Source organism: Eurosta solidaginis, chromosome 3 (genome assembly GCF_040869045.1).
Source record: "Eurosta solidaginis isolate ZX-2024a chromosome 3, ASM4086904v1, whole genome shotgun sequence".
NCBI lineage: Eukaryota > Metazoa > Arthropoda > Insecta > Diptera > Tephritidae > Eurosta > Eurosta solidaginis.
In genome coordinates, this window is record NC_090321.1 from 254,999,616 (window position 1) to 255,018,389 (window position 18,774).

General features: G+C 36.4%; 1 protein-coding gene across 11 annotated transcripts in view; it reads right to left on the reverse strand.

The window, feature by feature from the left end:
• The window catches only part of tou (toutatis), a 252,314-nt gene that overhangs the window by 20,757 nt on the left and 212,783 nt on the right, over positions 1-18,774 (reverse strand). For 9 of the 11 annotated variants that reach the window (XM_067775992.1, XM_067775989.1, XM_067775994.1 and 6 more), the window contains 8 exons: positions 18,360-18,716; positions 18,180-18,245; positions 15,530-15,574; positions 15,279-15,320; positions 15,047-15,216; positions 14,755-14,903; positions 8,709-13,315; positions 589-710 (listed from right to left, as the gene is read on the reverse strand). In XM_067775992.1, coding sequence (XP_067632093.1) covers positions 589-710; positions 8,709-13,315; positions 14,755-14,903; positions 15,047-15,216; positions 15,279-15,320; positions 15,530-15,574; positions 18,180-18,245; positions 18,360-18,716 — 5,558 coding nt within the window. Of the gene's footprint in view, positions 1-588; positions 711-730; positions 2,067-8,708; positions 13,316-14,754; positions 14,904-15,046; positions 15,217-15,278; positions 15,321-15,529; positions 15,575-18,179; positions 18,246-18,359; positions 18,717-18,774 lie in introns of those variants that run through there. The other 2 variants (XM_067775996.1, XM_067775995.1) reach the window with 2 other exon arrangements.

Below are 18,774 nucleotides of genomic sequence, written 5' to 3' on the forward strand. Positions count from 1 at the left end.
CACCGCAGATTTGTTCAGTTTGAGAAGGAGGCTGGTGACTTTCCTATCCAAGTATGGCCATAAGGACATTGAGACTTCGTAGTCAACCATATTGGTCCATAGCAAGTATGTTGCCCTGTTCTCATATTCGTCGATTCTCCCTAGGAGATAACTCAGCGGTGGTCGGGCGGAGCTGTCCACCTCACTTATGTCTAAGTAGGAACCCTTCCTAGCCATCTCATCCGCGAGTTCATTCCCTTCAATGTCGCTGTGCCCAGGGACCCAGCGAAGGGAGACATTGAGATAACTTATAGAAGCCAGAGAGGCTCTACACCTCTGCAGGATGTCCGATTTTATCATGTTGTACTTTAATGCCCCTAAGGCGGCTTGGCTGTTGCTTAAAACTGCATACATATGCAACTTTTCGTTGCTGAAATAAGTAGTACTTTTGCGCGATGTTCTTAAGCTTTCAAACTAAATTAAAAATCCACATCAGCTCGTAAAGGAAGTACAAAAACAAACACCACCAAAGTCATTTAAGAGTTTCTACTTTCCCTAACCTTATGTTTATAAAAACTGAATATTGTTGTAAAGAAAAAAAATACTCACCAATCACCATCGGGTATATTGTCCATTTTCGGCTTAAAGCAATAGGTGTGATAGCCTTTGTCGCAACCATCGCACAGCAGCAATTTGTCCTCATTCTCACCAGATGTACAGAATTGGCAATACTGTAATAATAGACAGAAGTAGGACGCAGAAAGAGAGAGAAGATGCGTAGTAGATGAGATTGTTGTTTGTTAGATATGATGTTGTAGTAGTAGCGACTTGCTAGTGTAAACACACACATACAAATACATTGAGATTTGTGGCAGCTACCTAGATTTTTACTAACATATTTTTGTTTTTGCATACGCAATATTTTGTTGTTACATTTTATGTTTTAACATAATTAAATATGCATGTTGTTGTTACAGTTAAATTTTTAGAATAGAGTATGTTGTTATAATTTTTTTTTTTTTTATTTAATTTTGTTAAAAAATAATCGTATGTATAGTTTACTGTATATAAAAATAAGAGCCCCGAGTTGAATTTGTACTTGATTCATTAAAATTGTGCTTTCGAAGTATGCATATTTTATTCTAAAACACACATCATCACTTTCTTTCCCGTTATTAACTATGCCGCTTGTGCTTTTTAGCATTTGAAGTTCTACGCTTCTTCGTATGATTTCCACTTTGTCCTCTCATATTAAATTTAATTGTAGTGGTAAGTGGCGGATTTATGCCCATTTCATGCCGTACACCGTCAAATGCGCCCCCCGCAACAACATCAGCGTCATCTGTCATTTCATTTAAATTTTCCACGCAGCTTGTGGCAATCACAACGCCATTCAAACGCATCGAGTCCGAAGAAAGTCCATGACTTGCACCATTTGCATCGAGCTTTTTCTTCTTATGCTTCTTATGTTTATGCGATTTAGCGCGTTTGTGCTGCGACTTGCGTCGTGCAAACAAAGTTACATCGCCATTTTGTAACTCCTTATCATCGGTTACTTTCATCGATGTTTGAGTTGCGAGTGTTTCGGCTGCACTAACATTACTGCTGCTCGACTCTTCTAGCGGTGGACTTGGTGCTTCGACATAATTGATCGCATATCCGCTAGTTGGCGCCTTCGCTTTACGTTGATATTTCAGCCGTGTGCTCGGTGTGGTTTGTGTGTCTGCTAAAGTTGTGTTTGGTTGTGTGGAAGCTTCATTTGGAGTCTGTGCTCGTTCGCACTCTGATGTTACGGCTGCATTTGTAATTTGATTTTCATGTTCTAGTGTTCGATTATGCGTGCTCGATTCTAAGCGCTCAGAAGTAGCGCGAGATCTTGATTTTTTCGGCGTGCTTCGCCTAAGCGCTGGTTTTTTGGCTTTGCTTGTGTTTGCATCAGATTGAGGCGTGTGTTGTGGGGTACTTGGTATGCATTTGTGAGCATGTTTCTTTTTGCTTTTATTGTTCTTCGTTTTGTGCGTATCGTCGTCATTTTTCTTCACACTGGACTTTTTATCTTTTTTCGATTTTTTTGATTTTAATTTCTCCTATTTATGCATTAATCATAATTTTTTTTTGGCATTTGCAATTAAGTTTTATGGGAGGTTTTTGTTTTTGTGGTGGGTAATTCATGTGTAAGGATTCGTGATGTATGAGCAATTAAGTGTGCGTTTGTTTTTAAAAGATATATAAAAGCATTTTCAAACATGGCAAGCAAAATGTAAAACGGTTTCATGGTACACATTTTATGTTTAACAATATGAATAAATTTTTTTTGTGCAACAAAATACACGAGCACAGCAAAGTATAAAAGCAAGCGTGTTTGAATATATGTACATTATGATTATATGCGATTATTTTAAACATTTTTTTTTTTTGTGTTTATCATATTAAACGTTCATAAAAATATATTTGCATTCTCATACACATTTTGTTTTAAAGTTAATAGTTTGTGTAAAGAACAACAACATTTAAACGCGTTATCGATTTTTTTTTTTAAGAAATGAAAGAAAAGAAAGAAAAAAATTATGCAATTAGTTTTAACGAATTTTGATGAAAATCGAAAAACAGGCAATTTGATTTTTTTTAATAATAATTAATTATGATGTAAATGCTTTGTTTTTTTATCACTACTGCTAAATTTTTTTTGGTACTACTTGAAATCAATAGAAAATAAATAGCAAAAAAACGAAATAAGCATTAACAAAAATTTGGAAAAAAATCAAAATGAAAATGAAATCTAGTTCTATAAATAGAACAAAAGCAAAAACAATAACAGTTTCTTTGAAACCGCCTTACCAACAAGCATAACTTTAACACATGATTGCATACAAAGTATGTAATGTGCAAAAGAATAAAATATGCAAAGAAGGCAATTGGGATCAAGTTTACAACAGCTAAGGCATGACGTGGCTAAATGCGTTTGTAACACTTCAACCATCGTAGGAGTGCGGGTTCAAATCCCACTCCCGGGAGAAAAGGCTTTGTAGAGATTTACAAGGTATAATCGAAACAGCTGTCGCCTTGACCGTCCTGATGTCACGTTGTTTAAATTGTTCCCAAATTATTAAATAAAAGAAAAAAATAAAATTAGAGGTCTTAAGGAATGATTTTTTTTATTTTTATTTTAAGTTTCCTTTCTTCTTTTGTTTCACAGAAAAAAAATCTTACTGGACAAATAGCAGAGTTGTTAAGGAATGTAATCCATTTGGAATAATTATTCCTTTGATTACAGCCCCAGAGGATTGCAATATTTTTTTGTTAACCCGGACTAATTATTCCTTTTTTTATTCCTCTTTTTTTATTCCATGGATTGCACTCATCGGGCTGCAATACTCGCAGAAATGCATTCTGTAATTCTTGCATTCCTTTGTATGACTTAAAATACAGTTATGTTCCCCTTGTTTAATGAATGGAATTGGTTCTATTACTTCAGAAAGTTAAAAATAATTACTAAATTTTAATCATATATATTTGTTTGCATTTCTAAGATGACGAAAATTCTATAGTACCAACAACTACAGTCGCTTTTTGAGAGATTTTTTCTTTTACCTTTCCTTTTTTTTAATAATGAAATAACAAAACGTAAAATAAAATTGCGCAACAAAACCGGCAATTTTGAGTATAATATTTTAGTGTAACTAACGAGCGGAGTAAAGCTCACTTTTCTTTAAACTGTAGTTTATGTTCGCACTGGAAAGCTGGGCCTTATAATTCAATAATTTGCTATTTTGGTTCTAAATGTCGAGTTATGGTCACTTTATATTGTAACGAATTTAGTGAAATTCCGCTTATTCCAAACCTTCTGCTAACGTTCGAATCGCTAAACTGTTGAATAAATAACCCCAATATTCAATAATGCAAAGTGGTCTTTATTAGAATACTTTGAGAGTACTTCACAATAACTCTTACTTCATAACTAATTGCGTGTTTAAATCAAACTGCTTAGTAATGCCTCAGCTTGTGCTGCTTTTATACTCTCGGTTTCATCGTTCACCAATTTTTCTTAAGGTCTAGTAATTTCGTGAACTTCATGCTTGCATACCAGTCATATACATGCATATTTGTTGTTTCTAGCCATATGCGTTTGTATATGTGAGTACTACTTCGGCTGATGATGGCATGCGTTTGTGAGTATCTCTCCGCTGCCTTGTATGTATAATTGATGATTGATTTGTTTACGTACATACGCTGCTTAGTATCGGCTTAGTGATGTGAGTATCACTTAATGATGATAATATTCGTCACAATATAATAAGAAATTATTGTAATATCATTATTCACTTGAGAAATGCTTTTGAATTTTTGTTATTCCACATGAGGAATGCAAAAAGGAATAATTAGTTCGGACTAACAAAAAGGAATAAAGACTAAACAAATTTTACATTCCGGGGTGATTGGATATCTTAACCACTCTGACAAATCGTCATTAAGGTTAAAAAGGTTTGTTCCACAAAAAAAATGTGATTAAGATTTTACGGTAACGATTAAGACCTGAAGCAGTAAAGCCCAAAATAATGTTTAGCACTGCTAGTTTTGCTGTTGCTCCTTTGTTTTTTAGATACAAGTGTAGATAAATATATCTGGTCAATGCAGCGACTTAAGTCAAAATTTTAATGATATTCCCCAGTCACTAATAATCAATGTCAATAAACTGAAATAAATTACATCGGCCTTCAAGTTTTAGACCCAGAAATGATCCTGTACATTTGTAGTAGCTTTCGGTGTGCTGAATCTGAGTCCTGTGTCAGATTTTTTAAACTGGTTCTGGTTTTTGAGATAATTGTACCTAATCTTGCCAAAAAATACGTTTTGCTGCCATATTAGCTGCGTATTTTTGTCACGAAATCGTCTATTCTTTACAAACAAAATATGTTTTTTGAAAGCAACTATTTCCCTTATTTTTTTAACAGAAACTTTTTACGATCTTGTACTGAATTCGCCTCGGTTGTTATCCCAACAGCTGATTGTTTCTTTTTGATTATTTTCCATACGCTTTGTACACCAACATGTCAGTTAATTGAAATCAATGAAAATTTTCTTTTGACTTGACATTCTTCTGCACGGCGAATTGGCTGTATTCATTTTTCCACCATCTGGTATGGATTCGGTTTGGACAATAGATCCCGTAACACCAAGCAAAACCGACTAGATTTTTCGCTCCATTATGCATTTTATAAAGCAATATTGCGATAATTGAAAAGAATATTGTATGGAAGATTGAGTTCAATAAGGGCTTTAATGTATAAAGCCTGACTAATTACTTCAATAAGCCTCTGTCTGAAATTGGCATTAGATATAGATTTTCGGAATATAAGTTTCTTTAAAATTGGACAATATCCAACACATTGCCAACATCATCTTAAGAATTATAAATGCTCAAAGGTTCGATAATAATTTGAGAATCATGTTGCATATCAATTTGAAGGTTTGATGTTTATTGGGTAACGATCGATATATGTGGCATATGCAAGGGCGCACTTCCTGAGAAGGGCATCAACTCACGAAATTAATAAATGAAAAAATATGATTCTAATGGGTACCGCCGGAAATCACTTTTTAGAAACTCTTGAAAATTTGTCAGAAATATAAATAAATTATTACAACTCCCGTTGTTGTTGTAAGTACGAGTAATTACTACTTTTAATTTTTTCTTTTTATTAAAATTATAAGATCATTTTGAATTGAGTTATAACAGTTGTAAGTCACTAAGGGCAAAAATACGACGCTATTCTACTTTAATTTGTTTTCGTTTATGATCAGAATGTACGCTCATTTAGTCAAAGTTTCGGAAAAGAAATGTTTAAAGAAACCTTTTTCCACGAGCTTCATATTTATTTAGGAGCCTTGATCTCAAATTGCATTTCATTAAAACGAAATTAATTTGCAAATGATACTCCAAAAGTTTTTTTAAGGGATCGCATTTTGGTCAATGTGCTAAAGACGAATCTAAAAATTTTAAAACGCTTACAAAAATGGAAAAAATGTATGTGAGAAATGTGAAACCGAACTAAACATTTATGGATAAGCTTGGAGTCCTTGCCGAACCGAGCTTATGTGGCTAAGCATCACCTTCTAGTCCTTGACCCGTAATCATAGTCGCTAACTAAAATACTCTTTAGTTAAAATCTTGCCTAAATTAAAAATAGCATTTAAAATTTTGGTCTGTCATAGACATATTAAACACAGTTTTCAGCTAAAATAAGCATGGACAGGGTATCCGCATGAAAAAAAGGTATTGATTGGCGCTATGAAAAAATTTTTTAGAAATTTTAAAAGTTCACCCTGTTCCTAACAACCGTGGTTACTTGACTCCACGTATAAAAAATGGTAATTTTTTACTTGACAAAAGCTCTTACAATACCACAGAAATTAACAAAGGAGTACCTGAAAACGCGTTTTGATCATAATCCGGTGGCGGATAATTATCATTCAATTCTATTTAAGTTATTAGCAAACGTTTTGTAAAAATTCGCCGTTTTTTATCAGCCGTCAATTTAAAGAGGAGTGCACAATCTTTTAATTGAATATGAACATACTTATTTGAAGAAAATGTATTAAATTTCGTTCTTAAAAAATTATATCAATCTCGCAACATAAACGAATAAGTAGTTAAAGCGGATTTGGGCTCCTTAAAGCAAATGAAGCAACAAGGCTATCCACTCATACACTCGTATTCTTGTTGAATAGTTTATATAGTTTGTAAGAATGTTGTAAAGAAAAGTTGTTTGCATTAAGACAGATGTGACTGTTAGGTGGCCCTAACCGTTAAAGCCGTTTAATTTAATAGACCCGAAAATCTCATATCTCTAACCTCGATACTAATAAGTATGCGGGACATTCAATGATAATCAGGTTAAATCAAATTTAGGTTTGTCTTCGCAAAGTCAGCATAAATAAAAGTAGTTTAATATAGTTGTCCATAGGAAAGAAGTGCCTAGAATATTGAGCCATTGTACATGGACCTGCAAAGTGTAAGTCCCTTTTACATTAGAAAATCATTGAACTCAAGTCGATCATGACATAGACTAAGAGGGTGGTAAAGGGGGGGAAGTAGTTCAGCAGCGCTCGTACCAAGCAGTTCTTAAAATTTGTGTTGCTAATTCTTGTCGTATTCCGTGTTTTATTTCACGCTTTCAATTGGCAAATGTAAAGAGGAATAGAAGACATAAAAGGAAATGCCAGCAGAATTGAATTCAAGAATTCTGTAATGTAATTCAATAATTAGAAGTCGGAAATAAGAAATTGTTCTTTTATTAATAGATATTCACAAAAAACCGAATAATTACCCTCAAACGGCTGCGAAACTGGTGAAAATTGTATCAGCGCAAAACGCCTTTTTAAATAAAACTTTTTTGTGTACAACAAAATTACACCAACCACATGAAAGTCTTAAACTTTTTTTTTTGCAAAAATATCTTGACAGAGTAAAAGTATTACTTTGCCGCCTTCGGATTATTGCTTCCGAAATTAAAACGCGCCATTTGACACCTCTCCCGAAATTTTTTGACATGTATTAAAAATCGACGCCTGTGGTAAATAATTCCTTCCATTGAATATTTATTTCTAAATTTAATGCCAAAATCAGTATAGGATGCTACTTTTTCCTCAAAAGATAATACAATACCAAAACTCACAAATATCTTTGAATGCGGAATAGTCTTTCGCATATATGGAGCCAAGTAACCATCCCACATTTTAATAATGTGTAATTTTCGTCACAAACATATTAATGCGCATTCTAGGTATAATAAATTATCTCCTGACGTATATTTGCTTGTGGGGGAAGCCTTTTTCACTTCCATTTGAGTTCATCGCGTTTAAATTGCAAATTGTTTAATTTCTCGCAACTTTTGACAGCAGACCACAATTTAAAACCTATTTTAAAAAATTAAAATCGGGCTCATGTCATTTCAAATTTAAAATTCTTTTTTAGAGATAAAATAGTGTTTAAGTGGACTATAACAGACTTAAAATGATATTTAATTTAGAACAATGTTTAAACCAATAAAACTATTTTATTTCGACTATGATTACGGACCCATGTCTTAAAAAAACTCTCGTTTTCTCTCTTTACCTCAGTGTGAGGTGCTAGTTTTAAGTTAAGCGCAATTTTGGTCTATTAGCTTTTATTTAACTTATATTCATTAAATTTAAAAGAAGTTCCTTAGACTTGACGTGAGTATTCAAAACACCACCAAATCAAATTCGAAAAAGTGCCAGCAAATTTATCTTTATCATGGCCGAAATTTCGAGTTACTGCCATCTACTTCTGAAGTACTTTCTTCAGAATTTACATATTGCAATGAATTTTCTAAAATAAAAGCTGATGGAAATGGACTGATAGAGTGATAACAATAGCAAATTTCAACTTGAAGTGACATACTTTGTAGTTATCAAAACTAAAATGAAGTAATGAAAGAGATGTAATAAAATAATTGAAACAATAATTCATCACAAAAAAAATACATAAACAATAACTGTAACAACAACATTTGTATGTATCATATCAACAAACCTACAACAAACAATGACAGCGAGCACAAGTTGGGATTCGTGTCGTACACATGTTTGGATATGTGTGTGTTACAAATGCATAGAAAAATAAATAAATTAGAAATAAAAAATATATACAAAAAGAATTGTTCATCGTTCATAACAATTTTCTATTCCTTTCCTCTGCCACTTACCGCTTTCATTATACTTTTATCCCACGCCACGCACGATTCGAGCACATAAAGCGCCATAGCCAATTGTGCTGTGGTGTGTGAACGCGATACTGCATCACGCCATGAGGCTAAACCTTTCGGTATATTCTCGACCTTTTCATCCTTTTCACTGTCACAATTACTTGCCGGCGATTCACCACCTGAATTATTGCCGCTTATGTTGGCTGCTGTATGGCCACCCCCAGACGCTTCACCACTAGCATTTGCAGCTGCTGCTGCGGCCGCAGCTGCATTGGCAGCCGCTATAGCCATAGCACGCTCATTGAATGCAGAGGCATTGATTAAATTCTGTGTTTGTTGTTGTTGCGTATTGAGAAGTTGTTGTTGTGCTGCTTGCTGTTGTTGCATTTGTACGAGAAATGCAGCAGCTGCAGCTGAGTTTTGCGTTTGTGTTGTGGTATGCTGATTTTGTGCGATAACGGCCAAGTGTGCATCACCGGTTTGTGAACCCAAGGGTGGCTTCAAGTAGCGGCGTTCGATATTAGCTTCCAAATCGATTATGCGTTCACGTAACATTGGTATAATGCTGATGAAATCTTCCTCCGTTATGTCCTCCAATTCAAGATAGATTTCATTTTCTAAACGTGGTGGTAGCTGCCAATGTTTCAATTGCATTGAAGCATTAGCAATTTTATCTTCTAAAGCTTCAAGTTGATCGAGTAGCGCAAGTTCTGTGCGTTTAGCTACTTTTGGATTCCAATCGTGTGGCTTATCGGGCTCAAGGTATGGCACATCTTCACCAAATTTACATTTCTGTAGAGGATATTTGATGCCAATGGTGGAATCTTCGTGTTGCATGAAACGTATGAGATTATCTTGCAAGTCACGTTCGCGCAAGCCGCTCGGATCAAGAGAATCGATGACACGCTTCAGCATTTCGAAGGTATCAAGCTTCCACCACCCATAGCGTAGATCGCGTGGCACATATGTGTCGGTCAATTTCTTCGGAAAGCCTTCTTTCTTTATTTTCTCTAACTGCTTTTCTTCTTCCGGTGACATTGGAAGTGTGGTTTGTACGTCGTATTGTAGAAAAGTGGTGAGATTTTGTAACGTCATATTTGCTAAATTCTGTATGGACATACCAGCAATGTCGTCCATGCGTATTTCCAATCTAACTGTATTAAAGTCATTATCTTTGGGTTCGCATGTAGCACCGTCGCTGACGTCTTTAATTGGCTTACAATAACTAATTTTTGAGCTGCCTAAAAATGGAAAACATTTCTTATCATCTCTATTGCCCTCCTCTTCGTTGCTTTCCTTTTTTGCCACACCCTTTTTTAGCTCTAGAGACGTTGATGATTTTGCCGCAGCAGCTTCTGTGGATGTCGATGGTTTACAAATACTAACATACTTTTGGTCACACTCATCCTCCTCATCACCGCTATCCACCACTCCCTCACTCTTCAATCGCTGACGAGGAGTTTCTAAAGAGTTTTTTGAATCCTCCGGTGATGCTAATGCTCCTTCTGCATCTTTTCCTTTAGCTGCCGCAACTGCTGCTAGAGCAGTTTTCCGTTCATATTCACGCATCTTTTCTTCCATTTGCTTTTCATCTAAACCGGAAAGTGAGAGAACGCACTCTTGTACAAATTTAGAGGGATCAACTTTACAGTCATCCAGCGTAACATGGAAATATGGAGCAACGTTCTGCACCTCCCACGGATGACCTTGAATCTGGTATATAGATTCACATGAGATATTTGCCATTGCCATTTTATACTCTTTTAGACTGGTCTCATCCATCGGTTCCGTAGACATCAATGGCAGTTCACGATCGAGTATCGAAAACCATTTATCCGAAACATTCTCGGGCTGCTTGAAGAGCGCTTCTTCACCGCTTGTCGCCGAAACTATAAAACAATCATCTTCCTTTTTCAAATCTTCTGCCTTCACAACACTATCAATCGTTGACGCCAACGAGTTGCTGCTGCCCACATGCATGCTACCAATAATAGGAATTACGGCAGCAGTGCTAGTGATGGGGGCGGTAATGCTGTTACTGCAACTGACTATTGCATTGTTGGTGTTCATTTGCCCAACTTCCGTCACTGGTAACGGCATTTGTAATGGCAACGGCAACGGCAACGGCAATGACATAGCCATTGGAATCGGTGTTGATGTTGGTGTTGGCATTGGTGTTGGTAAAGATAACATCGGTGATGGCGACGGTGTCAGCATTGTAATCTCATTCTTATCACAGTTTTTATCGCTAATAGCATTTATTGCATTCGCATTGAAGTTGGGATTGCCTGAAGCAGCAGCAGCGGCGGCGGCAGCGGCTGCCGCAGCTGCAATAGCTGCATTGAACTGAGCTGGTATAGCAGGTATTTTGATCTCTGCTTCAAAGTCAGTTTTGGTAGATATGGTCGCAGCGTCGACATGTGGCTTTTTAGCTAAGCCATAGTTGTCCATACTCATGCCCATACGTTTCGGTGGTGCTGGTATGGTGGCGGTATGTACAACATCATCGTCGTCATCATCATCATCACGCAAATCAACAATTTCTGGTTCATCTTTGCTTGTGAGCACAACATCATCGTCGTCATCTAATACTCCCGAAGGCGTTGTAATAATGGCATTACCGTTGGCGGTGCTGCTATTAGTTGTCGACACGCTATCAACTTGCATTTTCTCATTGGTGTTCTTTATGGCTGTTACTGCTAAAGTTTCTTTTTTACTGCTTTCCTCGTCAACAGCAACGCATGTATTTCCGTTTTTAATGTCTGCTGCTTGATTATCATTCTCAGCGCCTTCATCGGCGTTTTCTGTTTCAGCGCCTTCATCATCACCACCATCCTCATCTTCGTCTTCGTCATCACCTTCCTCTTTGCACTCTTTCTTAGCCTCAAGTTCACCATTTGCCAATTTAGCTGCTCGCGCCGCTTCCACCTCAGCTTCCAAAATTTCTTGATAATTGAAGATATCATTCTGTGCAGACTCCAATGCTTCTATGAATATTCCGCCCGCTTTTGGTAATTTCCAATAACGCCGCCAGAAGCGATCTTGCCCAAAACAAGTAGCGCGCAATTGATTAGTGCTTTTCTCCAGCAGCTCCTTGCAATTCATGGATGCGCGTAATATCTTATCAAGCTTCTTTTGCAATTCATCGGCGCTCAATCGATTGTCCTCGTCCTCATCTGCATTTGTCATTTCGGACTCAATATCGCTGATGTCTTCATCTAAGCCTACATCGGCTCCACTCTCGTCCACGCCACCTTTTTTCGGCATTAAAATACTCAAATCGGACGGTGTTGCTGTGTGCGCCATTGTCGTAGATAAATTACTTGACATGTTGCCGATACCATTGTGATAAGCAGGCGTGCCCAACAGCGAGTCTTCCAATTTCTGTTGTTTGTTGGGTGTGCTGGCATTTTCGCTTGTAAAACTTTTTGTCGGGCTGACATCATATTTAAGGCTATCAAATACATTTGGCAACGATGGTGTTGGCAAGAAATGTGGTACTGCTAAGTCTGAGAGATTGTTGTTGACACCAACGAGTGGCAGAGTAGGAGCAGTAACAACTGCGACTGCTTTCACTGATTGCTTATCCTTGTCACACGTTAAAGCGTTAGCTATACCACTGTTCCCATTATTAATAGGTGGCGTATCTCCATCTATATCCATCTTTTCGAGTCGCGTAGCCGCATGATCGCTAACTCCTTTAACATGAATATCGCCATTATTAATTACATTACCATTATTATTATTATGTTCTGCACTATCCGGCGCGGTAGCATTGCCACTTGCTGCCGATGTATCGCCACCATTAGTACCTTCAGCGCCAAAATTGCCACTACCGCCATCTTTTTCATCACACGATTTCCCTACAGCCGCATTCGCCACAACTTCAGCTGCCTCCGATTCTTTTTGTATACGCTCAGCATCAGCTTTTTGTTGCGCTGCAATGGCAGCTTGCATTGCCGCCTCTCGTTCGGCTTGCGCCTTTTCATACGCTTCTATACGTGCTTTACGTTGATGTAATGCTTTATATTTACGCACTTTCATATCGGTCATATACTTCTCTTTGCGCATTTGTGCACATGTCTCTAAACTACCATCAATTTGTTTTAATACAGCCTTGTTCATGAGTAAATCATTACAAAGATGCGCGAGTATCTGTGCTTTTCTTGTGGGATTCAATGCGACAAAAGGACGATTCTTCAATGAGTGTGACAGTTTCCATGTTTCGTTTTCATGTAATAGTTTATAATATTCAGCATTTTTGACCGAATGTGAAGCAGTTTCAGCATCTACTTGATGATGATCGGGTATGCGACGTTCACGTTCACGATCCATGGTAATGCCGTGCAATTGACGTATTTCACCGGTGGCGGTAGCATACAAATAAATGCGTAGAATCTCGGAAACATTGGAGTTGGTTATGTCAGCATTGCGTAAAGATTGTCCGAGTAGGGTGGTGTGGCGTCCAGGGTTGGGTATGCCCGGATCTTCGATGGCGCACACCAGCAAATGTGTCATCACAGATAGCAGCTCTTCTTCCGCGTCAGGATTGCTGTCACTGATGAGAGCATCATGTAGATTCTGTAACGTAGGAAGTGACTCCATGTCTGCGCAAGGAAGAAAAGAGAAATAGATGTTCGTTAGTTAGAATTTTTTTTAATGATAGCATTTTGATTTGTAATTTATTGTTAATTTATTCATTAATTAGGATTTTTTTAGTCTGCAGACTGCCTTTCAACTTGGAATTTATCAAGCCGAATCTATATAAGGTGATAGCAACGCGAATTCAGAATCGTTACACCGTTCCACAGATAAATGTTAAAATCATAGATACCCCCATAGATACCCCTGTCGTAAAAGGCGACAAACAGATTCAAGGGGTTGTGTAGCGCTACCCTTTCAGGTTACCAGCGTAATATATAGCTACTCCAAATCCAATTGTCAACCTCACCTATCCGTGGCGAATCCTGTTACATTAACAACCGAGGCTCTGGCGACCCCAAACACCTCATGGGTCTAGGGGGTGGAAGGGCGGAATGGCCTAGACCAGAGCCGACCACACAAATACTAAAACAATTGCATAAGTGTGTGTAAAAATTGAGTGACAACTCCCCACAGTTTGTTAAAAGAAAATGTGGACTGTGAAGTTTGAAATTAAAAAGGATTTTTGGTTATTTGATTTCAAGCTAATGCTGACTATATTTACTTATATTCGTATAACTAAGAACGCGGAGGTCGAGCTAGCCAGATAAAACTTTTTTATAAAAGAAGGTATGGTGTTTCTTCAATGCATAATTTACTTAAAAAAACCAATTTTTCATTAAGAAAGAACTATAAAACGAAGTAAATGTAAATATAGAAATATATATTTTCAAAACATAAAGTTATTCAATAAAAAAAAATTATAAAAATTAATAAAACTAAGTAGAACGTATAAAAACTTACTTATATTAAATTGTCAATATTTATTATTATTAATTATTAGTATTTAAATTGTCAATATTAATATGTATGTTCAAATGAGCTTAATAATACTAACTAAAACGTATTAAAAGTCACTTTAACATTGCAGCATATTGTTTTTAATATGTGCCCAAAAAGTAGCATGGACTTTTCCTTTTGCATTCACTGTTGATTTTAGTGAGTGACAAGCGAAAGCAAACGATCGTGATCACACATCGTTAGTGTCGGTGTGAAAATACGAACTCAAATTGCACAATGTGCAACTTTTGGCCGGCTTTGGCCTATAAGATCGCATGTGGTCATAACAAATCGTTCCCGAGATGGTCGGCCCTGGTACCGGAACGTACCGGATCAGCATCCGACGAAGGACCATCAACATCGATAATACTCCCCAAGACCTTCGGGGATTGTGCTTATCGCTACAAGGACAACAAAATCGTAGATATCATGCATCTGTTTTGCCCCATGACTGTGATTAAATGACGTCGAGGTCACAATGGCTTTTCCAAATTCGATTTCTATCTTTTTCATCTTCCTTTTTATTTTCTTAGTTATTATAAAACTTTTTCTTGTTTTCACTTACCAAATCCTAACGTTTCACCAAAGTTATGCAAGAATTCGAAAACCATCAATAAATCAGCCATTGCTTGACCAGGCAAACGATTGCCACATATACGTTCCAATTCGGGTAATTCGCGAGGATGTGCAACTTCGGAGTCTTCACGTGGTTTTCTATTTGTAATAAAGTAAAAATAAAACTTACTTTTAAAATATAATTTTCCAAAAAAAAAAAAAACAAATGATGATCATGCTCGTTTCACGCGTTGATTTGCAGTTTTTGGAATTAGTTTTTCATTTTTTAGACAGCACCTCACCTTATTTCAGCTAAAATTTCTGAATCACGCTTTCTAATAGCCATACGCTTTTCACGCAATATCAGACGATCTAAAATCATTTGATGTTTCTTTTTCTCACGCTCAACAAATTTACGGCGCGCCTCCAGCTGGCGCACCAATTCCATGTGTTGGCGACGGCGTTCACGTTCCTGCAAAAAGAAAAGTGTTGACAGTGATAAGAAAAGGGGGTTAGTTTCATTATAGCATTTACCATCTCGGCGGCAAGTAAGGCTTCCTTTTGCTTCTGCAGCTCCTTTGTTTACAAATGTAAAGAAAAAAATACATTTAATCATGATATAAAATAAATATTTTCATAGATGTTAGTAAATCAGTATTTAAAATGAAATTAATGGCCAAAATTATAGAGCATAGTTTTATCTACATTTAAAGTGAAATTTGTCGATTTCGAACTTAATAGATCACTACTACTACTAAGAGTAGATAAAAGGTACTTGCTTATACCTGTTCTTTAGCTAGAATAAGTTCTTGTCGTTTCTTATCTTTTTCCTAAAGAAAAAAATAAGTAAATAAAATATTTCATAGTTATTATATTTAAAGCTGGCTTGAGTTAGATATTTTTTAATTTTAATTTAGAATGTTTTTGCCAAAAACGAAATTAATTGCATAATTACAATTAAATTAATAAATAATAAGTTCGGGTAAAGCCGAATATTATATACCCAGTAGTGAGTTAGTTTTATATTTAAGGAGGGATAGGACACACATTTTCAAAAAAAAAAAAATACTTTAATGAATACGGGATTTTGAATTTGAATATGTTTGCCTACTTTATTTCGAATTCGGTCTATGATGGCCGGCGTAATAATTGTTTTAGCTACATCTGATACTAATAAGCGTGTTTTGACCATTAAATAAATAAAATAAATACCGGGCGCGATATACTTCCGAGAAAATTTAGGCCAAGGTACTCTTCTAATTTGCGTCATGCCATTTTAACCCCGAACAAGCAGATGCATTCTCGCTGAGAAGCTTTACACACTCGGAGTGTGGATAAAAATTATTTCATTGAAACAAGGAAAACGGAAAATGCGTCCACAATTTTAATTTTCGAATAATTAAGTTTCGAATTCCGAAAGACCATGAATGTGTTTGGAAGCTAACTTCGAAAAATTATTTTATTGGTTATGGCCAGGGTTGGGCCTGTAAACTGTTTACATTGTTTACAGCAATTGTTTACATGTAAACAATATAATTCTTTACAACCTAATTGTTTACGTAAACAATTCATTTTTGTAAACAATTGTAAACAATTCATTTTTTTGCTTTTTTTATGAGTCAGAAACACTACTACTAATTAAGCATTTTCATATTTTCACACAGTGTTCCAAGCTTGTAAAAAAATAATAAAAAAATACGCTTTAATATTTAGTATTTTAATATTTTTTATTCATTTTCACTGTCCGATTCTTCATTGTTTTGATCAATTTTCATTTTATAATAAATAAAAAGTAACTTTTTGGGCCTTTCAAATCGATCTGTTTGACTTGACAGTTTACAATATAAGTTGAAATGACGTATGCTGGTAAATGTTTACTTCAGCGAAGAATCAATCTTGCCAATAAATGCTACTTTGGACTTGCCTTTGGCAATTGAAAAGTAAAGTCCTCTCTCGGCGAACGAAAATCATACTCTACAAGTCACTTATCGTACCCGTCCTGCTATATGGGGCAGAAGCATGGACCATGACAACAGCAGATGAAGCGGCTTTGGGATTGCTCGAGAGAAAAGTTCTTCGAAAGATTTATGGACCTCTACGCTATATGGAGACATCCACATGAAAAACAAAAAAATAAATGGCAGAAATACACCCGGAGCGCTTGCCAAACACTGCCGAGGGGCGACCCCGCTTAGACAAATTTTCTTCTAATTGAAAAACCTTATTTCTAAAATTTTGATGTTGCTTTGCCCGGGATGTGAACCCAGGGCATACGGTGTGGTAGGCGAAGCACGCTACCATCACACCACGGTGGCCGCCATCCACATCGCCCAGCGAATTAAAACGCAGCGGCTGCGCTGGCTAGGCCATGTTATGTGTTTCTATCGGAACCCGCCTATGGAAGCAGAGGTAGAGGGCGGCCCCCACTCCGTTGGAAGGACCAGGTGGAAAACGATTTAAACTCCCTTGGTGTGACCAATTGGCGCCGGTTGGCGCGCCTTGTTGGACGGCCATAACCATTTAGACGTTTAAGCCCAATTAAGTATGTAAGTAAGTACAATCCAAAAAATGTTGTAAACGCGCAACCCTGGTTATGGCCCAGCATCTTCAAAAAAATATCACTACCTAGACAAAATATTGACATGTTCGTATAGTTTAATATACGCCTTTTAATTTTTGTGAAGATCTTCCTTCCGAATCTACTTAGCACCTTGTTATTTGGGCTTATATAAAAAAATATCTATCTTTAAAATAGGAAAATAATGCAGGCCACGCCCAAATCGTTATCGTTATATTTTTCTAAAGAACACAACTAAGCAAATAGGTATATATTACGAAAGGTCCAATTTCGAACTTCTCGAATCAATGTTTATCTTTTGGCGGTTAACTTTTTTTACTTTGGCTCAAGCTCTTCAATAAAGTAGATTTAGTCTTATACCCAGCCGTGTGATGTACTTTGTAGTTAATAAGTTTCTTTGTTTAATGGTGTTTCAATTTATACTGAATATTTAAGAATTCATGAGCTTAACACCGGCTTATAATAATTGAATGTTCAATTATTATGTTTTTTTTAACAGAAAATTAAAATAAAGAAATATTTACTGGCATATTGCGATGGTACCATTTCGAAAACCGAAAGGTAATCATCATAAGGCAATACCGTAATGTTCACCGAGACTCGAACCGCGAATACAGGTTGAAACTGCAGTACTAATAGCTCTTTGTTTACGCATTTCAGCTCTTTTTCAGCATATTCCAGCAAAATAGCGGACAGACGGGCGGATCAATAAAAATTTTTTATGACTTTTTTTTTTAATTTAAAAATTGTCATACACTAAAACCTTTAGCCATCGCTATTTTTTTGTCTTTATAAACTGCCGCTGGGTATACAAAAAACAAGTTGCAGTTACCATGTTTTTCAATTACATTACCCACCTGTTGTTTCTTGAGCAGCTCGTCTTGCTTGATGCGTTCTAGTTCTTCTTGACGTTTCTTGCGCGCCTATAATCCAAAAAAAACAGAAATTAAATTAATTAGAAAGTGAAAACAACACCAATAATTCGAAATATACTCTGCGAGATTTAGAAGAATCGCAGAAACGGCGTAGCAGCTCACCTCAATCATTTGCTGGTTTTTTAATTCTTTTTCTTTTCGTTGCTGCTCAAGTTTCTCGTTTTTTTCCTGCTTTGCTTTCTCCTTATTGCGTGCCAACTCCTCTTTTTGTTGTTTTTTTGCATCGCGTATAGCTTGTTGCTGTTTAGCAATCTCAATACGTTGTTCCACATTTAATGTTTGACGTGTAAAAATTTTCAGATCTTCCAAACGTTTAGCCACATCTTCATCTGTCATGCGTATATATTCGCCGTCATTGGCATAAGGTGGTGGCGCTGGTTGTAAAAATGAACCAACAATAGCACGTGATGAAAAGCTAAAGTTGTCACGTGTCAACTTCGAGGGATTCTTTTCCAAATGCTGTAATAAAAATTATATATTTTAAAATTGATTCATATATTATTGACAAGCTGTTTGC